The following is a 26,197-nucleotide window of genomic DNA, read 5'->3' on the forward strand; positions in this document are numbered from 1 at the left end:
TGACAACAGTATGAGATTCAACAAGGCTCAGTGCCGGGTCCTGCTCTTGAGCCACAACACCCCCATTCTTTGGGGAAGAATGGCTGGAAAGCTGCTCACTGGAAAAGGACCTGGGGGTGCTGAGGGACGGCTGAACATGATCCAGCTTGTGCCCAGGCAGCTAAAAAGGGCAACAGCATCCTGACTTGTATCAGCAATAGTGTGGCCAGCAGGGCCAGGGCAGTGATCATCCCCCTGTACTTGGCACTGGTGAGGCTGCACCTTGAATCTTGTGTTCAGTTCTAGGCCACTCACTATGAGAGAGACATTGAGGTGCTGGAGAGGGTCCAGAAAAGGGCAATGGAGCTGGTGAACATTCTGGAGAACAAGTTTTATGAGGAATGGCTGAGGGAAATGGGGTTGTTTAGTCTGGATAAAAGGAGGCTCAGGGGGACCTTATTGCTCTCTACAACTACCTGAAAGTAGGATGGAGTGAGGCAGGGGTTGGTCTCTTCTCCCAGGTAACAAGTGATAGGACAAGAGGTAACAGCCTCCAGCTGTGCCATGGGAGGTTCAGATTGAAATTAGTAAAAATTTCTTCACTGAGAAGGTGCCCAGGCATTGGAACAGGCTGCCAGGGTAGTGGTGGAGTCACTGTCCCTGGAAGTGTTCAAAAACCGTGTAGATTAGGCCCTCATTGACATGGTTTAGGGGTGGACTTGGCAGTTCTGGGGTAATGGTTGGACTTGATGGTCTTTAAACGAATTTCCAAACTAGTGGATTCTATGATTCTATGATTCTGTTGGGTTGGTGAAACAGCGTGCAAGCTCCCAGCATTGCAACAGCCTACCATTCTTACTTTACCTAATATGAAGGTATACAAACAACGTCAAAGGTAATTCTTTTCAGAGGAGAGTTTCCTTACGCAATTTTAGTCAGAAGTGCAAAGTAAAGTCATACTGCTTTGAATGTGTTGCTTGTTTGTCTGGCTCTTGCTCTCTGCAGTGCACCCAAGAATTGAAGTTGCAGATTTTTCTGCAAAGAAAATTTGGCTTGCAGGGTGAGAGGGAAGGGATAGGAACAGACCCATCTTTCATATTTTCCATAGCAACTGAGCAGCAGTAGGAATAGAAACTAAAATAAAATTATGCGGTTAGAGAAAATCTTCAATAACTGAATGGAATCACAAAAGTTAAAAAAAAAATCAATTCAAGTTCCATTAAATAAAAACTGTGCAATAGATGTATGAAGAAAAATCAATATCTGTGAATGTGTTGTGTATCAATATTTGTCTAGCCCCCTAAAAGAAGAAACAGGATTAAGAAATAAAAAAGCCAACCTTAATTTTCACTGTTTTAAATAACTATTCAACCTGAAAATTAAAACCCAGTATCTGACTTTCCAGTATGCTGAGTCCTCTCTTGGAGTAATGTTCTGAAATATATGGTGTGTATATGATGCGGTGTTCAAAGCATACCAAAAATTTCTAAATCAAGCAATACATACTAAAACCTGCTCTGAGAAAAAAAAGGCAAGGGGAGAACTTACAATACCTATACATTTTATAGCTATACTGTGCTAGGAGGTACACACAAGACACAATTCACAATTACTTTAACAAATATTAGTTTGAAGTGGAAATGAGCCAACGTATACCTGAGAGACAATTATTGGAGCTGTTAAAATACATATTATTTACAGTAGGTTTGTAAGTAGTGCATTACTCTGCTCAATAGGCAGAAGCAACTATGAAGGCAAGGAGCACTTGGAACCATGTGCCAAGCAAGAGCAGCCTTAGAAACAGCCAACACCTTCTTAGCAATGTGTCAAAATTGGTAAAGACTCTAAAGCTCTGTAAATCCTTTAAACCAAACCTTCATAAAGAAGGGGCATGCTAATTCACATCTGTAGTTTTTTTCTCTATGGAAGAATCAATGTAAAGAATACAACAGCTACCAGCCTTACACCCATCAGGACTAGCTTTCAAAAATACCTCCTCTGTACAGGTCCAGATGGTAAGCATGCATCTGATGGGAAAACCTCATTTTCCCCCCACCTTTTGTTTCCAGAATCCTTGTTCCTAGAATACTATGAAATGAGGACACTTGTCCCAAACATTTAAAGAAAGATACATCCATGGGAGGGGTTTGTCCAGCTCTAGTAGAAGCTCACTGTGTGGAATTTGTTGTGTTTGTTTGCTGCTACTGGGGAAGCAGTTTAACATTAATTTGGATGTTAGTAACAGCAGAGGCACATCAAGAGGCTTAGTATTTGCTAATATGTTTTCAAATTATTTGTTAATATGATTTTCAAATGCTGCCTTCAATGTACTTGCACAGTCACACCTACAGCAAGGCAGATAGCAGCACAGTGCCATTGCTTTCTGTAGTGAACTTTATGTGGACATGGTATTCAAATCTATGCCAGAGGGGCTACAGTGGTACAGACACATTTCAGGCAATATGTGCTACATATGCAGAAGGTGGAGTTCAGACTTGCAGTTACAGCATGCCTGCTTTTTAGACAACTCAAAACTCTTCATTTAGGTGGTTAGCAAGGAAGCAGAGAAGAGCACAGACTTAAAAGCAAAACTGAGAGCTTCCACATCCCCTTTTGGGAAGGCAGAGCACGTGGGCTTCAATTCTTTAGAAAAAAAAAAGAGATTATTCAGAGTCTGAGATCATCATGAATATCATGAATGATATTCAGAATCTCATAAGATTACTTCTGCCTGAAAGAGAGGAAATTGGTTTCTTTAGCCTATGAAATCAGGTGCCATGGTCAAAAAACTTCTCTGCACAATTGTTCAGATGGAGAGGTGAACAAAGCCAGTCATCCAGATGTAAATAGCCTTGAACCTAGAAGGCAATTGTCCTGTCCCTGTCCAAATTTTACAGCTTGACTCATCTCTCTCACAATATTTGAAAACAGTGACTGAATCACTTTTGCTAAAGAGAAGCTCTGTGCGTAGGCTACAAGTAATCAATGTATTTAATTGGTTTCACAGCATGCAAAAATGATACAATATGCAAACTGTTAATGTATAATTACCTTCCTCCGTTGTTCTTGCTTCATTTCCTCTAATCTTCTGGTTTCATCCTCTCGAAGAGCTTGCTTATATGTATGGCTTCTCATCTATTGTTCAGCAAACAATATAAACATATTGGTGTGGGGAGAAGGGGGACAAATTCCCAAATCTTATTCCCAAATTGTTGTACAGGTATTTAAGAAAAGAGAACCAGTTGAATGATTACAGTTACTTAAAAAATAGATTAGTCTCAAGACTAGAATTTAAACAAGAAGTGGTCTAAAGTCTCTTGGTCATTTGGTTTGGCTCAATGTCCACTTGCACATCACATCCAGGTAGCCAGAGCACATAACTACTTGGTGTCTCAGTGGCAGGCATAAACGTGCCCTGAGCAGTCAGAAAGCACAATCAGGAAATTTGATAGTGAGATGGGGTATTCTGGGAAGAAAGAAAATATTACCAAGCTAACAAAGCAGAATGGAGGCCTGGTAACAGAGAGGAATTATTTGTTGCTTGTTATTTGTGGGTTATTTGTGGAAAGGCATTTGTGGAGGCAGGGCAACAGACACTGAGAAATCAAAACTGCTGTATTATTTGTGGGGCAGCCAAGAGAGCTGAAAATCTGAACTACACATCACAAATAATGCATTCAACTGTGTAGTAGGTTTTCAGTACAATAACTAACCCTGGTCTTTTACAAGTTACAGTTAGCAAAGAGCCAGCCTACCATTAAGATCTTATAGGAACCTTAGGATCTTTTACATAGGCACTTATACTGTAAAGTCTTTGATCAGGGACATAATGTAGCACACTAAATAGTGAGACAGTATAATTCAATACAAGAAGTGTGCAGGTTTGACTTTGGTGAGGAATTTCTTTCAGGTCCACACAATGTTCTCGAAATTTGATATACGCATGCAGACTACACCACTAAAACAACAGGCACATAATTTGCTAAAAAGACTGAAAAGAGAAACTAATTATTAATAGCTCAATTTTGAGCTGAGAGAAGTTGTTACATGTGTCCAGGGAGACTCATTCTAGGTCCAGTACTATTCATTACTCTGTAATGGCTTGGAGAATTGTGTGAAGTGTGTGTTAATCAAGTTAGAAGACGGTAAAAATCTACACAGGATTGGTAACACTTTGAAAGACAGGATTAAAATTAATTAGGGGCTTGATTAAATAAGCAGGCCAGAGAAGTCACCAATGACAGAGTCACTCCAAAGAAGTTAAATTTGTTCACGTACTTCAATTAATATTTAACACTAATATTTGAATTAAGTGTGCTAAATGAATACAACTACCAAAGAAATTATGTGAATGAAAAAAAAATCAATCAACTTTCCATTGTCCCAAACTTTTTTCTAACATAAATTTTAAATTTAAAAAGTCATGTATTTATCCACCACCAACCTTTTAGCATGCATGTCAGGCACTTCCTAAGTGTTATCACATTTCACTATTTCAAATACGTTGTTCCTGAATCTTTTAATTACTCTAGACAAAGGACTGGTCCATGATAACATCAAAATTAGGGTTCAGGTTTTCCTCTGGTTTAGCATTTTGGTAGTACACCAAGTCTATTTAGATAACAACTCATTGGTTATGTGCTTCAGGCTCCTCACACAGAGCACAGAGGCTGTGTGTAAGCCTACAGACCATACCTCATCCAAGCTGGTTGGGAAGACAGTTTGCTAACTGCATTGCTGCATTATAAGCAAGTAACATATTGATCCATAAAGCTATAGAAATGCTGCCATTAAAAAGACATGTATAATATAATCTACTATTAAAGAACATTACGGATAAAAGATGTATATTATTTGCTTTGATACTAGTAAATCCAAAGATGGAATATGGTATGTAATTTGGCATAACTTATTAAGAAACCTTTCAAAAACTGATATGACAAGGGCACATACAGGTAAGCGAAGTAGAAGGCAAAGACTGCAAGTAGGATGTGTACACCTGAAAGAATTCAGCGTTCTCTCAGGCATTCACCCCCTTCTGTATAGATATGAAGACATCAGAATACTGAAGTCCAAGTCAGTCCTGAGGACATGAGCTTGGTTGTCTTTGTGGTTCAATGTTCACACCATATGAAAGGCTGCAGGTCTGGATCTTCCCTACCAAAGAACAAGCTCCCCACTGTTCAATGTTGGATGTTTCAAGAGGTAAGTAGAAATGATTTCAAGACATATTTTCTCCCTTTCCATAATCCTTCATCTTACTTGTACACCCAGGAGTACAAAGGCAGTGTGAAAGCCATTCTCTTTGCAACTGACATTCTGCCAAACAATGCTGGGCAGAGATTGGCTCCTTCAAACTGTATATCTGCCCACACATGCTAAAATTTCTTTAGGGTTCTTAGAGACATAAAATGACCTGAGAAATCAAAGTGGAAAAGAATAATTTTTCTATCACCTTCCCTTTTCATGCAATGAAAAGCAGGAAGAAATACTAGAGGCAAGACAGAGCTGTCATATATACTGCCTGCAGCCATCTCTCTAACAGAAGGATCTTGCGCATTTCCAAAGCTTCTTACGAAATATGGAGGTAAAGCTTTCTTTCTCTTTACTCTGCTGTTAGTTCTGTTCAAACCTGCTCAAGGTTGTATGCAACCGAGGGCTATTCAGATTGGATAATTCCAAGTTTCTGCTGACGAAGGACTATTGCTTGTAACAACAATTTCTGTCCACTTGGCTGCCTGCTCTTTGTCTTTCCCCCAGTTATGAACCTCCTTAAAGGAGAAATACTTCTGTCTCAGGCTTAATATCCATCACTGGAAGTTTTTACATTAGGAGGAAAATGGTTTAGACATGAAGAGACTAATCATATGTGGAAAAGCCTTTCTGAGGCAATTAGAATAATGAAACTTAAGCAGTACTTTATCTCTTTCCTAGTTACACTGATACTTAGCAGGCTCATTCAAACTGGGACAAAGTCCCCAAGCAGTCTATGGAATCATTTTTAGGATGCAGTGAGGAATAAGCTTCTTTTCTGCCTAGAAGTTAAGCATCTGCTGACATGAACTAGTTGAGATTTCATAAAAGCTTGCCCGCAATGAATGGGTACAGAGCACATTTAAGATTCTGATTGGACCTTACAATATAAATCTGGTTCCCATTTACCAAAGAGAGGTCTGTGAATAATAAAGGCAGTCCCCTACTATACTGTCAGTGTGTAAGAAACAATGTAGGCAACCTCATTCACCCAGAAAGAGTCCTTGGCACTCGCTGAGTGCTGTCTAGGCAATTAAGCTCAATTAGAATATTCTAATATTACACTATTGACAGCACCTGGAAAGCTGATAGAAAATATAGCACATGCCACAATTTTGCTTACCCATGCTGTAGATTCTGAGCCATGATTAGCAATCTGACAGGAATCACTCTTTGGCAAACCCAAGTCCAATCTGTTCAATAATCCATTGGTTTTGCTATGAAGAAATCCAATCCAAATAGAATTGTTAGTGTTTCCATAAAAATAAATACAGTTTTTTATTCCACCCTTGGAATCTAGCCTAGACATTTTATCATGTGCCGGCTTAAAAACACCACAGGTGGAACAGAAGGTTACAGAGACAGAGAGAAAGAAATGGGACAGAGGATCAGAGCCTAAATTATGGATAAGACATTTGCTGGGAGGACTTTTAAAGCAAACAATTCTTGCTATTTGCATATTTATGGTTTACAGTGGCTATGCTTTCTTTCCTCATTGTAAAGCATCTAAAACACAGAGCTTCACTGAATTGTTGCAAACCCTTCTACCAGATCTGTAAATATCAGATAAGTTATTTGAAAGATTAAGGATATTTCCTTCATGCTTGATACAATGCAAACTTACAACAGATTTCTTAATTAAGCAGAAAGACTGAAGCATTTTGTAGCACTGAAAAAAAAATGTTTGCCTTTAGTTGAAGCAGAATGGCACAACTGAACAGGATTTTCAAAGTAGCATTGCTTTGTTCACAGTTTTAATCAAGTACAGCTAAAAAAAGTCACTAGCAGCAACAAAACCAAATGTCAAGGAGTTTCAGTGCCGTGATCAGGAACCAGTTTACAAACCTGCAGTCCCAGGCATATCTATTCAAGTCTTCACTCAAAGCAATAGAATTAGAGGAAAGAAGAAACTTTATTTCTATATACAGCTTTGGAATGCAAGAAGGTACTGAACTGAGAGTAGAAAGAGTGCTTCAAAAGGCGTTCAACACAAAGATTTACTCTGCTAACAGCACAACCAGCTAGCTCTGCCAGGGGGAGAAGATGTTGCTACCAAAGACAGCTACTTAACCCTGGAGAAAAAGCCTTGGCCTATGAGTGATGAGTAACTGCTGAAACAGACTACCTGGTGCATTTTTTTCTTTCACTCCCTGATCTCAGTGGTGAGTGGATGCATTTTTGGAAAATGTCCTGCTGGTCAGTGGGTGACTTTTCACTTGAGAAGATGGGAAAAAGAACAGGAACCCACAAGTTCTCCTCTACTCTACACAACACAAAACCATGTTACAGTTCAGGTACAGTACTTGATCAGGCTGTAGCAAGGCATGCTTTTAAAGTCTCAGCATTCCCAGTTCACTCCCTTTTCTCCATTACCTGGACCTCAGCCAACTCACAATACAGAAAGAATCAAGTGAAGCATAAGATTCCCTTATATACAAAGCATATCAAAGCTAAATAAATTAATAGTCTTCTTAACCAAGCATAAAGTTCATATATTTTTTACATGAAAGATGAGTAGTTAAGTAGTGAGACTGCAAAGAACAATTTTGGGAACTTGGGGTTTTACATTGCAGAATTTGTGTTGCTCTACCTATGCTAAAATAATTTATTTCTACACCAGAAAGAGTAAGAACTCCTACAGAAAGTCTGGAATATATTTGAGAAGGTTGAAGCTCTGCAAAGAAATATCTGGCAACTTGGAGGTATACCTGGATGTTCTAACTCCTTACGGATGGCAAAAGAATGACAAGGGGTATGTGGGAGTTCTCATTATTTGTGTAAAAAGAGGTGGAAGCTTAAGACACTGCATTTTCCAGATCAGCACATGGATAGATGAAAAACTAACTCAGTTTCAGTCTTAGAAAAGATGATTACAATAGTGGAAGCAAATAAAATTTCTCTGCAAGACTGTGCACTGCCTTTGAATACAGAAAACACCCTAACTACGCCAATTAAGTAACACATTAGTAATGTGTCCCTGTCACAAGAAAGGGACTCAGGTTTCTGAACCTGACTAAAGGCAAACTCAGTCAAGTCAGTCATATATGTTAATTCCTTGTGTAGCATCTCTATAGAAACCTAGCAATGCATCCGGAGTTGTCAGACTATCAAAATATTGTCCGAATGGTGTTTTTCATATTAAATCTATAATCGTAACAATGCAGAGCATAGCATAAACCACACTGCAGGGAAAGGGGAAGTCAGAGATGACAGTCCAATTAATGTTCCAGAGAGGAAAGCATTATCTCCAGAAGGAAATCAGCATTTCAAAGTGTCCATAGGTGTTCTGCATTCAGAGAGTTGGAGCAACATCTTGCTCAATTGCTAAAACTTCAAGGGCTAATCAAAGATGTAAATTAAATATGTTACTCTAAACTAATTAATATTAAGGAAAGAAAAGCATGAGCTGGAGAAATTAATTTGAAAACAGCAGAATCCTGATACCCTTCAAAACTAGCTAGGCAAAAGGAGACCCAAAATATAGACAAAGAAGATGGCAGCATCCTAACAGGCTGCTAACCTGAGCTCTGACTACACTTAAGCACCAGGCTGAAAGGAAGAGAGCCATTTAGAAACACTGGTTAAGCTGGAGCAATCTTATGGTAGTCTTCTGGTAGTCCTGTTTCCCATCACAACATTGGGAACAAGCCTTTTGCTCTGCTAATTAAAATAGGCTACTCCCATACTGATACATTTAATAGCACCCAGCAATGTTTTAAGCATGGGAACTCAGCCATCTATATTGTGGCAACAGTTCCTGGAATAGTTTTGACCTATTTCAAACAGCACTTTCCCAAATAACTCCTGGCTGATGTTCAGGAATGAGGATCAACCACAATTAATTCCCAACAGGCACTTTAGATGCAACTGCCCCAGTTTAGGGGTGGATTCATCCTTAGGGACAAGAGTAAGGACATAGGCTCAAGCTCCAGCATCTTCTTCCACCAAAATGTTGCACAACACTGCTTGCTAAGCAATGCATACAATTTGAGATTTTAATCCTCTCAGTACAAAGATGTAAAGAAAATCTTTTTTTCTGCCTACACATAAAGTTCTTGGGTTTAAGGCTGTTTTACAGACTAACATTAAAAATGCATCAATTAAAAGGGCTTCTTGTAATCTTCATTATTCCTTCCCAATGATACCAGTGGCAGTTAATTCTTCTGCTTAAATTGATGGATATTGAAATGCCAGGATACAGAAAAAATATACTGGCTTTTATGCCAGTGCTTTTGAAAACAAAAGCAGCACAGTACCGTTGCATATATCATAAACCTATTTATTTCTCTTGACAATTTTTTAAAGATAATGGCCACACTTATTACTACTGAACACAAGACAGCTCCTTGTTTTCTCAAGCTGCAGGATCTCCAGCAATTCTACTCTAATGAATGTCCACAAGCATGATAAGAGCAATTAGGAAACAATAATAAAAAGTAGAAATAAAGAATCCCAAGCCAGGTAAATCATTATAGCAGTTTCAGAGAGAAGACAACATGAGCAGCTGCTAAAACAATAGAAGTGGTATCTAGTGCTGAATAACACGGACACATCAGCTTCCAAATTCATTGTCAGGAAGCAATACTAAAGTGATATTTCATCATTTTCTTCCAATTCAACTGAAACACTAAGAACCACACATAATGCATACATAATGTTAGTTTCACATATCTGCTCAGAAGTTTCATGATGGCTTTGAAACAATAGCAGGCCTCCCAACCCTCATCCCCCCCCCCCACCCCAAGCCCCCCAAACAAAAAAAAAAACCCACAACAAAAAAAAAAAAAAAAAAGAAAAAAACCCCAAACTGAATTTCATTCAAGACGCGTCTTTTTGCAGCACCAGCAAATGTATCTATGCTTCTCTCCACTTCAACGTATTTAATTGGCCAAACATAACGACTTCCTCAAGTTTTGCAGTAATTTAGCTCAGCTGCTTAACACTACTAAAGCCTACCCAAAAGAAAAGCTACTCTTAATTTCAGTAAGGTCCATGGTGATTGTGTTCTTACTGATGCCCTTGTTCCTTCCTCAGCAAAGTTTCTGCCTCGTGAATTGCCATACACATCCTGATCAGGCATTTGCTATGTACTACAGCCAGCCTGGCTAGTACTAGGGCCATTGGTGCTCCTCAGCCTAACAAAATCAAATGTTAAAATACAAGAAATTCCTGAAGTCAATGCAAAGATCGATGAGATTGTGATCCATTTATGCAGTTTTCCCACAGATTCTGATTTGGGAGATGGAGAAAGAGACTTCAGAGGCAGGTATACTTGGGATTTTCACTAATGAATATCGTTTGTTAAAGTGGGAAATGAAGCTGGGGAGTCCATGATACTATTTGCAGAAATACTCCCGCAAAAGGTACGTATTTCAAAATTAAGCCATTAAGCAAGTTGCAAGTAGCCTGATTGGGGACACCGATGCTTTTTGACAGCATAGTTATACATTCCTCCTATCACATCCCAGGTTTGCAGAGATTTATCACAGCAAGAAGTTTGCAAGGGTTATATAAGTTAGAAGGCTACAAGCAACTGCCATGTTTCCCATAGCTAGGCCATGACAAGGGGCAAGGTTGTAAAGATATCTCTGTCTTCCAGCAAGAAACATGCCTTCAACTCTTCATGGATTCTGGTTTACTTGTGCCTTAACTTGAAACCATGCCTGCAGGACAGAGTCCAGTTTTTGATAAGAATTTAAAAACAAACATCAGCCATGTGCAAAGTTGCCAGTGTGAACTAATGTCCATTCTTTGGTGTGCGTGTGAGCAGGAGATTCATCTTTTGCTGGAAGCTATAAGGTGAAGAATTACAATATGACATAATTAATCCATTAAATTCCTGTAGGATGTTGCTGGCTTTTCTGCAATGCCCTTGACTGGGAAGAAAGGACATCCTCTGGGTATTTAGTTCACTTGCTTTCCAATACAAACCCTTCCAATAGCCACATATCAAGTTTAATGCAGCATTCACGGACTTCAGTGGGAGTAAAGCACAAGCATAGTCAGGAGGACTTGGATATATCTAATTATAGAGATCAAAACTGTGCTGTCTTTAGCTGGTAGGTTTTCTTGTCTGAGTTCTTGAGCATGTGTTCCTGTTCTTGGGGATAAGAACAAAAAAATGTGGCACTAGTTCATTTTAGGTATAAAGCTTCAAAAAAGTATAAAAATAGGTTAAAAAAAAATTCTCAGCAGAATTATTTTCGTCACTTCTTACCCACACCCAAAACTAACCTTTCCTGTCAACCCACTTGCTTTTTCTTTTTTTCCCCTGGCTGAATGAAATAATACAGCTAGGCTATTCTTTCCTCCCACCAACTCATCCAATATTCTTCAATGTTATTTTAGACTTAAGTTTAATTTATTATCTGAAGTAATAAGCATAAATTCAGTTTTAAGGAAAATACAGTTTTGTGTAAGTCTGTTGCATAGATCTTCCATTCTGTGTGCTCCATCTGCATGTGCAATCTGCTTCTATATTTTCAGCCAGCTTGCATGGGCAAAATAATGCATACAATTAGAAAGCAACCTCACAGGCATTCAATAAACTGCCTTCATTATTACACTCAAGAGAGTCCCTTTGGACGTCTATAAAAGCCTAGTTTTCTGCCTGTTAGCTAAATAATTGACAATGCTTAAAATAATAAGGAGCAAATGAACAAAATGAAGACCATTGTGGTGAAAAGAAGCAAACAAAAGATTCTCAAGGCTGCAAACCCTTTTTGTGCAAGCTCTCTTTCATTCTCTCTAGCAATCTATATTAAAAGTCTGGTCAGGTTTCCATTTGCACTTCTGTGGGGAAAATTTGTTACCAGCCTGTTGTTTGAACCACACATCATAGGGACTGAAAACTGGCAAGGACACCAGTATTTATCCTGTGAAAATAGATAAAAAAAAAAAAAAAAAAAAAATCTGATCTGATTCAGGTTTTATTTTCTTGCATTTTATGACTTTTGAGAAAAACCGCTTTGGCAGGCAATTGTATATCAGCTTGGTTTGGTGAACCTTCGGCATTGTGCTCAGAGTATGCACTTTCAGGCACTCTGGCAAGTTCTGTTTCCAGCTTCAGGTTCTGAGCAGAACATATTGAGTGCACACGTGTACCTGAGTGCAGCAGTGCCAGGAATTTTTACAGGAGTACAACCTTCACAAAAACAGAGGCATGAACATGTAACAAAGGGAAGGATGAAGTGGTATAACAGCCATGCTGTACTATTAAAAAGTAACCCTATGTTCTAGACTGCTTTTCTCATTATGTAAATAGGTAGATGGCTATTACGAAAGCAGTGAACCCCTTCCAACACTACAGTTACTGGGAAGTCAAATCCAAATTAAATAAAAGCACCTTACTAAAGAGCTGGGCTCAAACCACATGGTGAGACATGCTGCAGTTCAGGCACAGATTCACACAGCCTGCACAGCAAGCCACAGAGAAAAGTAAGGCATGAGTTAGCCGTCTCTCATTACTGTTTAAATGACTATTTTTGTGTCCCATCTAAAGAAGGCTGTCCTGAAATGTCCTGGGCCAGCCATCTAACCTCTTCTTTGTTCCCACTTGGAAAGATGGACAGTTAGTCCTTTCCTCACCAGGATTAGCAATTGCAAAGTAAGGATTACACTGTCATTTATCACCTTTTAATGCGTTCTGACAGAAATGCAGTCTCTGTCAGAGGCCATCAATGTAAAATACATCTAAGACACCATTATTCAGAAGCAAGGGCTCCATTTCATGTGCAAGCAGTTTCTGGCAGACAAAGGGGCAAATACTCATTTTCTAGATCTGGCATCTGCAAAGGCAGAACTACAGCAATAAAAAGACAAATCTCTGAAGTGCTTCTCCTCTGGTAGTAGAAACCAGTCATGCAGCAGTTCCCCCAGCCCAAAGTCTGTTCCTGTGTGCTCTTCAGGCTGTTTATACACAGCTGCTTTAAGAGGTACCTTGTAAGTTTTGTCCATTTTTGTCACCTAAGAGAGTCTGAGTCCACCTGGGTCAGAGGAGCTAAAGGAGCTGCTGATCCCAAAAGAGAGAGGCTTGCAAACTTTTCCACAGCATTCTGTATGCATACCTAGACCTCATTCTCACGAGACATAAACACATATCCAAGTAACTGTGACAACAGATACAGTTGACTTCCAAGGGCTAGTTGTACACAAAGAAGCTAACAAAGCTCCCAAAAGATAGGAAGTGACTGTATTCTGAAGACAGTGGACAACATTGCAGACAATTTTCCCTTTTGGCATTTACTTACTTCATGTTACGCCCTTTGAAAGGTGATTTCAGTGAGATGTTCTTGGTTTTAACAGTGACAGGAATTTAATCAGAACAACAAACTCCCGGGCAGCATCATACTTTATTGCCAGAGTATGTTAAAGGCATGAGAATCTTAATTGCCTTTCCTTATCAAACAGAAGTGGCATTTCATAAAGGAGAGGTACTGATTGGGCTGTACCCCGTGGAGACTGATACAGCTAGAGGTGGTGATCAATTTTAAAAGGTTTCCCAGCTAATGAGACTGCTGGTAGGCATTGATCTCCTCAGGAAAATTGTGATGTTGCAGCTGCAGATGCTTACAGAGGACAAGCTAACAAGGCAGCTTATCTTTTGAAAGGGCTCCGCAGGACATGACTTTGCAGGGGTCACTGATTTATATGCAGCACATGACCTTCCTTTACCTCCCTCCCAGCAAGCATGGGAGGAGATCAAAATACTCTAGCAGAGACAGCAAGGAAAGGGGCATAACCTCATATTTGTTCTTCTTGCCTCTAGACGTAGAGTCCTAAATGATGGAAGTAATGAGTTATTCATTTTTGCATAGTAGGCAAAAGCACATCTTTAAATATCAAAGCACTTCTATGTGAACATGTCTAACAACTGTCAATACTTCAGTGGAGTTACTTTACAAGATCTGAGATGTCACACAGTATCTTCCCATTACTTCTGGATGTTGTGCTCTATAAAGCCAGTATCTTTCAGCAATACAATCTCAACAACGTCCAGTGGTAAAGACTCCTCTTCCTGGGCCCACCAGAGGCCATCCTTCAGACCAGGGAAGGCACTAGTGTCACTGTACAGCATGGGAAGTTTTTGCTTAACCAAAATTGCATTCGCTGTAGGTAGATTTTCAGCTCACTGACTCCAGGCACAGTATCTGCAGGGCCCTCAGTGTGTGTGTTCAATACATGATATGTACAAATAATCTTCTGATAGTTGAACATAATCTTGAGCAAAGGAGCTCAACAATACATCTTTGCCTTCAGTCCCATCAGTCAGTTTGGTTTCCTAAGATGAAACTAACTGAATGCTCACTAATTCCTAAATAAGGGGACAGAACAGCTGTCAAGCAGTCTCCTTCTCAGTGTCCAGGTAGCTTCTGTATCAGCTGGGGACCAACCCACTCCCCACAAGAAGTTGTTTCAGATGGTTTGGGCCTGCTTTTGGCAGAACCAAGCTTACTTTAAATTGAAAAAGTGCTGATCAGCACAATTCATGTCATCCTAAGAAAAAAAATGTACCAAGTGAAGGTGAGGGACAGCAAGAGATATGTCTCTGTGCATAACTGCATAAGATTTAAAACAAAAATCAGCTTAAAGGAGAAACTGACAATCCCTTCAGGAAAAAGCAAGTCCCATAACTGAGGACCCTGCAAAGAAAAGATCTGATGAATTCGTTATCGAGGTAGGCTCAAAGAGCATGAAGGTGTCTGGTCTGTCAGTAACAGGCAGAGATCTAAAGTTGTGCAGGGTCTTCAGAAATCCTGAGAAATCCAGGTGTGTGGGAAATCCACACTGGGACAAACAGAGGACACACAGCAGGCAAAATACCAGCATCTACAGGCAAACTTTGGCAATGCATTTAAAGAAAGAGCTGTACCTAAAGCCAAATGGGAGGAAATAAGGAAAAAGTCAAGAAGGCAGAGATCAGTGAGAAAGCACTAAAATGTCTGTACATCAGAGAACAGTCTGGGCAAATGATGAAAGAACTGGAGCTACTAGCATGGGACAAAACTGACTCCTTTAAAGGTCGCAGAGGAGGAAAGAGCAATCAATCATGCTAAGAACACAGGTGAGCAGTTTCAGGAGCCAAAGATAAAAAAAGGTAAAGGTGACTAAACAGCATTGTGTGTTAATTATGTGATAGAATTGGTCTGGATCAATTAAAACTAAATAAATAGAGTGAACTGGCCGGGCAGGAATTTCACTGCTAATGGAATTAATTATGCTAGAAGTTAAACTGCATCTAAATCTGACATTAAGGAGGTATTCTTAGGAAGTAGGTCTTCACAGCAGATCTTTACATTTAAGCTGTAGGACCACGCTAAATATAGGAAGTCCTCATTATTTTCATGTGAGTTGGATTTCTTTACTAGTCACTAAAATAAATGAGTAATTTAGATCCCATTTTGATGATTAGTCTTGGATTGAAAGATCATATATTGATTTAGTTAGAGAAAGAAAGCACAAAGTCATTCTATAATTCACAGTTTTCATTTCAAAGTGTATGTTTTGAGAAGCTAAGGGAAATCTACTGAATCAAATTTGTCAGAGTAAGGTATGGAAAAGGCTTGGAATATTTCACAGAATCAGTGATTGAGGTTGGAAGGGACCTCTGGAAGTCATCTTGTCCAACCTCCTGCTCAAGCAGGGCTACCTAGAACCAGTTGTCCAGAACTTTTTAATATCCCCAGGGACAGAGACTCCACAACCTCCCTGGGCAACCTTTTCCCATGCTTAGTCATCCTCATGGTGAAAAAAGTGTTTCCTGATGCTTAGGAGGAACCTCCTGTGGTTCTGCCTGTGCCCATTGCCTCTTCCCCTAAAGTCAAAAGTTTCAAGTCAAAAGGTGAAAAAACAGCAACAGAAGCCAAACCCTCTTTGAGCCCCAAACTGGACAAAAGCAAACAAATAGTAAATAAAATAAAATACAAACCCCACCCAACCCAGAAGGACAAGCAGACGAAGAATTCTAGGTAATAAATTTCAGATTTTACTTACTAATATTGATCTTCAAGGAACATCTCTCTTCTTTGCATTTCTTGCTGCCTTTTCTTAACTTCAAGTCTCTCTGCCTATAGCATTAAAACCAGGAAAACGTAACTGAGATTTTAGTAAGCCAGAAACAAACGTTGATTATTTCAATTTAAGAATTTCAATATTATGGTTTTGTTTGGGTTTTTTTTTTTTGTTTGTTTGTTTTTTCAAACAGCTATAGCAGCAGGTGGGTACAGAAGTGACCCCATCTCAAATTTATAAGTATTCAGATATGACCAAACAGCTCCTAGTCAAGAGACCAGTCTGAAATACAAAAGCACAAGGTCCAGCGGGAAGAGCAGTCAAAAGGCAGCTCAGCGTATTAAAAGCACAAATCAGAAGTGCCAAACTGGGATTTCAGCCCTGCTGTATTTTGAGCAGAAGCTCCCCCACTGCAGTTGGTGGGGGAGATGCTCCAACAGGAGCTCCTACCCAAGGTTCACAACAAGTAGCACATTGAGCAAACTGCAACCTTGGACTGCCACTGCTCATCACCCACCCTGAGAATGAAAAAAGGTAATTGTTGGGTATCCCAGCAACCAGGCATTGCTCTAAAGAAAGTGCCCTGGAAATTTCAGACAATGACTTGCAGAGAAGAGAAAGGAGGTATAAGTGGGTATGGCCCCTTTGCTCAGAGCCCCATATCAGGGACAGGACATTGTACCTGGGTGGAGGTTTTGTGCAGGGCCAAGTAGAATGGGGTGTGTGGTTGTGAAAAGGGGAAAGTGGCGTTAGAAATTGGGCTATAACCCTCACCCCCATCATTTTCTTCTTGTTGTGCAGTCAATAACATTTCAGTGAAATTACAGTTCTACTGGCAGTTACTCAATTACTTTGCCTTCAGTGATTTCAGGGTGAGCATTTTTTAATTGGATAAAGAATGACTGTCTGGAAGAGATTTGCAAAACAAGTGCAAATTCCTCCTTGGCATGTATTGAATTAAGATCAAAAAAAATCCTCTCAGATGTCTGCTGATGGGAAAAGAGCCACTGTGCTATGCAACAATACAAAATGTTGGAAGGCAAAGGACTTATTTAGAAAAAAGCACTGGGAAAATAAACAAAAGGAGAAATATGAATCTCTGAATAAGATGTCCCATTGCTCAGTCATTTGTCATGCTGAGACAGTGGTAGTACTGATGCAATTAAAAAAACAAAAAAAAATCAAACTAAAGTAAGGGATTTCACCCCACAATATAGGTAAATTTTGACAGTGTTCAATGAACATCTTATATGCTCCTGCTCGAAGACAGATGATTTTTTAGGCAAAAGGCTCCTACCCATCTGTGCATCTTAACAATTTACAAAGAAAAAAAGGACAGAGGAAGAAAGGAAATCTGACAGCATCTATTACTGTCAAAATTGATGTTGCTACCCTCAGACATCAGTACTAGCTCCCAGGCTTTTCCCCAACATGGCTCAACATAGCAAGCTGATACCTTCACCTCTGAAAACAACACTTGATGGGGGATCCACCATCATATTGCAAGGCTGCTGAAAGTTCAAACCCAAAGTTCACCGGAGATGCTGTGGTCTAGCTCCTAGCTAGAACACGACAGTGATGTTAACTTTGAACAGTTCTTCAACATCACCTCCATCTCACAGCAGATAAAAATGAAGGAAATACCCTACAGCTATTCAGAATGGTGCCTGAAGAAAGTTCCAGCATATTGAAATCATTTACTTGTGGCTGGTGTGATTGTTTTTTCCTCTAGAGGTTTACTCTGGGACCCCCTGCTTAGGACAGACAATGATAATAGGACATTCTCTAACTAATGATAATCTATCAATAGACGTTGCCAAAGTACTCCACATTTGGCATAGTCTTCAAAAACAAAGCCAAGAGCAGAACAGCTGTGATATTGAAGGTAAACATGTTGAAAAGCATTAGCAGAAGGTCTGTAAAGTGCCTGGTTTTAGCAAATTCCCAAAAAAGGCCTTTCATGCTGATTAACACAGTCAAAGAGCACATGATCTGATAAAGAATAAAATGAAATTACAGCTTATTCTAAATACAACAGTTTCCATCTAAAGATGGCAGGACTGTTACTATGTAATGTAAGAGCAAAAGAAATTTGAACACAGTAGAATTACATTACGCTTTTTAACATCTTTTGAATCTTTAAATATTTTATCAAGATTTAGACTATACAAGGAAAGACTAAAAGTAAGGTAATAGGCACAGAGATTGAATGGCAGGAAACAAATATCCAGTGCACTAAGTTATGTTATTTTCTGTACAGCACAAATGCGGAAAGTTTAAAAAACAGGAAGCCAAATATCACCCACTTCTTTATTTTTCTGGGAACTTTGACAATCCTTCCACCCAAAATCACAGAATCATAGAATCACAGAATCAACTATGTTGGAAAAGAGCTTTAAGACCATCAAGTCCAACCATTACCCCAGGACTGCCGAGTTCACCACTAAACCATGTCACTGGGAGCCTCATCTACATGGTTTTTAGAACACTTCCAGGGACGGTGACTCCATCACTTCCCTGGGCAGCCTGTTCCAATGCCTGAGCACCCTTTTGGTGAAAACTTTTTCCTAATATCCAGTCTAAAGACACAAAGAAAGCGTGATTGGGTCTGATCAAAATCTGTGATGTGAAGGGCTACACAAAAGATACCTAACAGCAGATGCCTGCTACTAATGGGTAACTAATAACAGTGCTACTTCCCATGTACTCCCACACTTTCTGCAGAACAGACACACATCTCAGCATTAGGGACAAATGCAGAAGTAGGGACTTCCCTACTAGTGTTGCAAAGTCTTTCCAAAATTATTTCAGTGAGCACTGAAAGATCACTAGCTTAGAATGATATTTAAACTCATGCAGCCCAGAGTTATCCCATGAAAAAATCAAAGCAGTCCCAGGACAAGCTCCCTGACGTGGAGTGCAGGGGATCCCAAATCCCATTCACTGCTCCACGCAGACACTTGAGTGCCAATTCACACAAAGCGGGCCTGTGGGGGGACATCACAGAATGAGAGGGAAGCCAGAGCTACTCTATGGGAGCTGGAGAAGGACAAGGTAGATGCCAAGAGCATTGGCAGTCCAGCACCAAACCTCGTGGTTAATGAAAATATGACAGAGGCGAGCAGGTGGACTTGCACAGATGGTAAGGCAGACCTTCCACATTTGGGTACTGCTTTGGCAGGCACCCAGTTTTCTCTTGGTCACAAAGGTAATGGAAGAGTAGATACTGCTTTTCTCTGCAAAACCAGCATTAAAGCAGTAACATAAACAGATCCTGTGTTTATAAGCAGCACTGGCTTACAGTACATCATCTTTACAATCAAGGAAGAACTGAGCTGGGTACCATCACCCATTCTAGTCATTGCACATTAGTCCATAGGGCTTCACCATTCATATTTGTTGGCAAAGCAGCTTTCCAGCTGTGAAAGTTTCAGAGGCCCTGCTGATAAAGCTGGCTAGCCATTATCTCCTTTCAGACTGTTTGACAATTTGGGTTTTATTGAATCATAGAATCATAGGATCATAGAATGGTTAGGGCTGGAAAGGACCTCAAGATCATCTAGTTCCAAACTCCTACCACAGGCAGGGAAGCCTCACACCATGAATAATAACCTCCAGCAAAAGGACTTGCCAGCAAGAAAAGAAAGCTTGTGCATTTGTAGAAAGGCATGCTCTCCACTGAGTTCCAGCAGGTGCAATTATCTACAGATCTGTCACTTCAAAAATAAAGTTCTCCTGCACTAACCAGGGCCTAATGTTGCTTGTACAGTACCAGTTCTTTAGGATCCCTTTCCTGTCATACTCAGCTCTTGGGAGCCTTTCATCTGCAGGCAGGGTGAGGCAGCCAAATTGACACTAAAAAGAGGCTTTTCAGCATGCTTTCCTTACACACAGAGCTAAATTTTTTATATATAAAATATCTTCCAAACAGAAATCATCGTCAGCTCAATCACTATTGTGGAGGACAGACCAAATAAAGGAATTCAAATTAAAAGTTCCCTTTCATGCTCCTCTGTTTTGTTTGTTTGCTTTGTGGGTATATGTTTGCTTATTCAAATTAAACCGTCTGTTTGGCAAAGACGTTTTGCCATGATGTAGCATTCTCCTTTATAAGAAACTGATAGTTACAGTTTTACTATCTACAACATCTATAAAGATTTTATATTCTGTGGGAGTGAAGGGAAAGAAATTAAAGAGCATGAAAAGAAAACTGATACATCAATATATTTTTCAGGTGTAACTTGAAATTATAGCAGTCTTGCAACATCTTTCATGTCAAAAGCCCATGGGGAAACAATATATGTAATAGGTAAATAAAGTATAATTAATCCCCTTTCTACAATTGCTATCATCACTGCTTCTGGAGCTATACATGAGCTGGTAACTGTTAATGACATTTTCACATGACAGTATTTATTGCCCCCATGAGCTATTTGGTATGGGCAAATATTTATTGCTCAAAGAGCCATGCTAACCACTGAAAGATTGGGAACAGACTAACCATTACCTAGAGGCAGTTAATGCTATTTTTGTTTGTGGGTGCCATCGTAAGCTGTCCAGGAGTGATGATTTTTTAAATTAACTCTCAGCATTCAGCTTCTGCATAGAAGATTATTTTTACTGTTGTGAAGACAGAACCTGCAAACCTGAAATCTCCCTTTCTGTCATCATTACTGCATGCATCAGTATCATGCTCCTCCTCTTGTCTTTTTTAATCTAAGTTCCACATTACAATCTCAATAGATTGTTACTTGGTTGCCACCAAGGAGGCATGAGTTGACTTTTGCAAAGGTTTATGCAACACACAGTATAAGATCCTTTGTGAGAGTAACTAGGAAAAAACCCCCAAAGAAACACAAAATAAAACATAGCATTTGAACTACCATTGGTGTCAATGTATGGTGAATATTAGAAGGAAAAGTGACCTTATATATTAGTAATACACCTGGGTGTGCAAGCCCCAGGGCTGGAGGGTCATTTGAATTTCAGGGTGAGCACAGCACAATGCAGATAGACTACACTGACCTCTTCATGATTTGGATTCCTTTTCCACCAGGACAGGCTGTATTTTCTTGTATTCTTCCCATGTGTACAGCAGGCAACTATGAATTTCTATAAGGTCTTTGTGTGATCTGCTACAATCTGATTTTACAGAGAAAGCTCATGCCAAAGTGAACTATATAATCTGTATGCACAACAGTGTGTGACCTGTGTTCCTCTGACCCTAGTGTACTCCCTTTCTGCTAACTCTTCAGGATGGGTGCAATTGAGATACTGGAGTTTCTGAAGAGCCAGAGGAAGGCTCAAGCCCCAAAGAACACCAAGTAAGGCATCCTTTAGTCAGAGACAAAGGAAAACTGGATTTCCTAACTCCTTGATACAATCAAGGGCTACTATTTAATTTGTCTATTCCATGTAGTTCAGCTAAATCAAGTATGAAGACATGTCCTTTGTTTTATAGCTCCAATTCTGCAGCAACCATACTTACCTTTTCTCTCTGCAGTGCTTTCTTTTTCAGGATTTCAGTTTCTTCAGCTTCCTTTTTTGCTTTTATATGTTCTTGTCTCTTGTGCTGTATTGACATAAACATAGAAAATAATTTTACATACATATGCATTCAAAGAACACATAAGGTGACTTGACTTCACTCCTGTAATGCATGTCTTTCAAATTTAAAGTGTGTTTGAGGAAAGTTTCCAGAATTTTTTCTTATGATGAGACACTGAATAAAGCAGGCCGTGCACCAGCTACTCTGCTATCAGCTTTAAAATGGCTGAGAAATCTAGCACTGATAAATGGGTATTCATGCAAGGAATCACACAGCTGATTGATAACTTAATAGCATTTAAACCCTTTATAATAGGAACAACATCTCTATATAAGCACTGGATGGGGTGGTATATTGGTCAATTAGTTGAAGTGTAGGCAGCGTGCCAGATGATACAGGGAGGCATATAAGTAGCTTTACAACTGTAGGGGTTATCACTTTACATATGATCTGTGATACTGCTTGCTACATATTTATAGCCAGATTTCTCATTTTCTTTGGTGCAGAACATTTGTTTCTAGTTTTCAGCTGCTTCCTTCAGGTTTCATGGCTTTCTTTTGTCAAGCAGCTGTGAGTTCATTTTATAGCCATATGAAACACTTCATGAAAAGCAAGGGGTTTTGAGTTCTTATAATAAACAAATTTATTCTTCCTGACCTTTTGCTGGTATTTGGATTGCATGAGCATCATTTGCTGGTTTTGCCTTACTTGAGCTTCTGATTGCTTTCCACCTTAGAAGGAAAAAAAGGAAAAAAAAAAAGGACAAATTGCATTTAGCATGAGCATTATAAGTTCAAATACCAGCCATTGCAGAACAGAGCAATATAACAGATTGGATGTATGCATATACAGGAATTTTTTTATAATTACAGTAGCTGCCTGACATTAAAGAGAACAGATAGGAGACCTTTTTGATCATTTTATCCATCCATCAAAATCACTAGCTTGTTATTTACAGCGCATCCACTGTATCATCCATTCTACCAGCAAATAAGTCCTAAGGTAGATGATCAGTTTACTGAGGAACTACTCCATTCTCAGAAAATCAGTTACGCTTTGCGGGTGAGTCTTCATTTTCAGATCTAGCTCTTGACACCTTTGCTCAGTTTGTCACACATACACATATAGATTCAGAAATTTTATTACCAAAAAGTTTCTTTTTTTATCAAGTTTAGGAGCTTGGTGTCTGCCAGCTAATGGGATGCTATCATTTCAATATCTTCTAAGTAATATCTTGGAGCTTCAGTAAGAATCACTTTTCTGAGATGGAAATCAAAGCCTTTTCCCACAGGCCTCTTACTCATATTCAGGTAGCAGAAAGTGCCCTTTCCAAAGGCATAAGCTCTCCTTTGAAAACATTTAAACCTTTGTCCATAATGTTCAGCCTTCATTTAAACAATAACAACAACGACAAAAACCCCACCACAAACAAACCCAAATGAAAAACCAACCATACAGAGAAAGTGATAATAAGTCTTACAGGATGGAGAGAGTGGGTTTGATTCTATTATTTTGTCTACTTTTTTCCAAAGTATTTTCTTGCTTTAGGAAAACCAAAAATTGGTGCCTGGTGAGGTGCCTGACATCCTGGGCTGCATCCAATGAAGTGTGAGTACGTGGAGGGAGGTGATTCATAGAATCATAGAATAGTTAGGTTTGGAAAGGACCTCAAGATCATCTAGTTCCAACCCCCCTGCCATGGACAGGGACACCTCACACTAAACCATCCCACCCAAGGCTTCATCCAACCTGGCCTTGAACACCGCCAGGGATGGAGCACTCCCCTTCTGCTCTGGTGCGACCCCACCTGCAGTGCTGCATTCTGCTCTGGGGCCCTCAACATAAGAACATGGATCTGTCAGAGCAAGTCCAGAGGAGGCTATGAAGATGCTCAGAGGGCTGGAGCACCTCTCCTGTGAAGACAGCCTGAGGGGGTTGGACTTGTTCAGCCTGGAGAAGAGAAAGCTCTGGGAGACCCTGGAGCAGTTTCCAGTGCCTAAAGAGGGCCTGCAAAAAATCTGGAGAGGGATTTTTTACAAGGGCATGTAGTGACAGGACAAGGGGGAACAGTTTAAGCTGAAAGAGGGTAGATTTAGATTAGATTTTGGTAAGAAATTCTTTACTGTGAGGGTGGTGAGACACTGGAAGGGGTTGTCCAGAGAAGTTGTGGATGCCCCATCCCTGGCAATGTTCAAGGCCAGGCTGGACAGGGCTTTGAGCAACTTGGTCTAGTGGAAGGTGTCCCATGGCAGAGGGGTTGGAGCTAGATGATCTTTAAGCTCCTTTCCAACTAAAACCACTATGAAACATAAGACAACTATATTACATTAGATCTTTCAGGAGAGATCAATCTTCATTAGCTTTCTCCAATTAGTAATGAAAAGTAACTAATTTTTAGATACTTTTGTGAGGTTCAGTGAATAAGGGATCAATTCCCTAAGTGTGGCAACTTTTCTATGCACCCAAATAACTCAGTTAAGATTAAACTCTCAAGAAAGACTGGCCATACAGTATACAATCAACAAGATTACAGCAGCAATAAGCATACAACTCGTATTGTAGAGTGTCTCTTCCCCAAGTCTAGAAAACAGGATTGCTACTGACCAAGTTTTAAATCTTTTTGGATGTGTGATCTTTCTTTCTAGTCTTTTATTGGCAACATTTAGAACTCTTGTGTTCACTGCATTTTTCTGCATGTTTTGCTGGACATAAGCTCTCAACAGTTTTCTCATCATTATTAGCCACTGCCTATAGCCTTTCAGCCGGGTTTAATTCATTCAGTTTGGCTTGCATGTAATGTGTCAAATGTTCAAATGAAGTCAGAGTATGTTGTGACTGGTTTTATCTAGTATGATCAAAATAAGAGACTATGGCATTTATCAAGCATGATTTTTTGCTCCACTTATTGGTCATGGAGAACAGTGGAACATGCATCTTTCATTGCTCTCAACCCTCCATGGTACCTGAAAATTTGCCAGTCAAATATTAGAGAGTTGAAATCCAGAATATTTATTTCCCTATGGAACACATGAGTGTTAGAAACTTCAACTTTAAGAATTCTCTGGTGACTTGGGCTAGATGTGTAGTCTCTTAAAATCACCCTGAGGAAATAATATGAGATACTCTTTTACCTTAATGAATACCTACATTTGTGAAACTAGAGATGCCACTTGTATTTTTTTTTCTCCTTCCTTGAACTCTCTTCTGTTTCAAATTTGTTCCTGTGGGAATGACAAGATCTAATAATCTTTGCAACTTACCTCTTTTAAGAGGCACTGAGCATAGTGCATATGTCTCAGCCTCCAGCGGTCTTTCGATGTGGCAGCTAGACACTGACTGAAGAGCTCATATAAACTCCTTGAGTTCTTTCCCTCTCTTAATTTGCTTCTTTCGAAAGAAATTCAGTGGGACCAGAAGAAGACTTCCTACACCCAGTCACTGCAGGTTTGCTACCACATCCCCAGTCACACAGCCAGCCTGCACACATTCTGCATAGACAACACACACAAACTTCTGGTTTTAGATTTCTCTTTGTGTTCCTCTTGGGACAGAAGCATGTGTACTAGGAACTGCTCACAGGCAAGAAGCAGCAGTTTGAATTCACAAAGAGTGTGTCCGGCTACATGACTGCACATGAACGGTTGGGAATACAGGGCGTTACACCGAATTTCAAGGTTAGTCCCATCACTGCAAACAACTGGAACTCAGGCTGCTGGGCAAAAGAAACATGTGGGACCAGTATCACCTTGACCACAAACACAAATCTTCATTGGAGTCAGTTTGAATTCCTCCATCTCCCGCCTGGTACAATTTTTTATACGCAGTGCACCACACCAAACTTATATTGTGCAGCATGGCAAAGAAGGAACTTAGTTCCCAGGTCAAGGCAGATGAGAACCTGCACTGTTTACCCCAAATTCTCCTATGACAGCAAAGCAAAGGAAGAGCAGTTCCAGATCTACAAAATTGATAGAGGAATCATTTTAATCCTCCACTTTGTCAGAATTAATTTTGCCCCATTTCTATTAGTGCAGTTCCTGAAGGTCATCCTATTTTTGCTGTGCAGTATCCTCATCATGTCCTATGTGGATGATGCTTTGAAGTTTTGTCTGGCTAGCAAGTTTCATCAGCTCTTTCCTACCTTTTATGCCAAAGACATCAAAGAAAGATAGTAAAGCAAGATAGGTCTGAAGACTGGTACTTCAAAAGCACTTCTAAAAGCTTTCCTCCTGCTTCAGCACAATCTGCAGTCTTAATTTCCATACAAGATTGGAGGTAGGTTCATTAGCTTTTTAACTTTCCATCTTTTTTTTTTTTTTGCTAACACCCAAATAGCACTAAATTAAATTATTTATAGTGCTTACAATTGAAGAGATCTCCTGTCTAGAAAAAGATTGGCTACCTTAT

The 26,197-nt window shown here is 39.7% G+C and overlaps 1 protein-coding gene across 2 annotated transcripts in view; it reads right to left on the reverse strand.

Moving 5' to 3' along the window:
- EPSTI1 (epithelial stromal interaction 1) overlaps positions 1-26,197 on the reverse strand; it is a 52,541-nt gene that overhangs the window by 11,677 nt on the left and 14,667 nt on the right. For both annotated transcript variants that reach the window (XR_010612371.1, XM_065678190.1), the window contains exons 4-8: positions 22,448-22,521; positions 21,731-21,814; positions 16,225-16,298; positions 6,356-6,449; positions 3,031-3,114 (exon numbers count right to left, since the gene is read on the reverse strand). Coding sequence is in view for 1 of the 2 variants with exons in the window: in XM_065678190.1 (XP_065534262.1) it covers positions 3,031-3,114; positions 6,356-6,449; positions 16,225-16,298; positions 21,731-21,814; positions 22,448-22,521 (410 nt within the window). In the remaining variant the exon portion in view is untranslated. The remainder of the gene's footprint in view (positions 1-3,030; positions 3,115-6,355; positions 6,450-16,224; positions 16,299-21,730; positions 21,815-22,447; positions 22,522-26,197) is intronic.

This window comes from Lathamus discolor, chromosome 4 (genome assembly GCF_037157495.1).
Source record: "Lathamus discolor isolate bLatDis1 chromosome 4, bLatDis1.hap1, whole genome shotgun sequence".
NCBI lineage: Eukaryota > Metazoa > Chordata > Aves > Psittaciformes > Psittacidae > Lathamus > Lathamus discolor.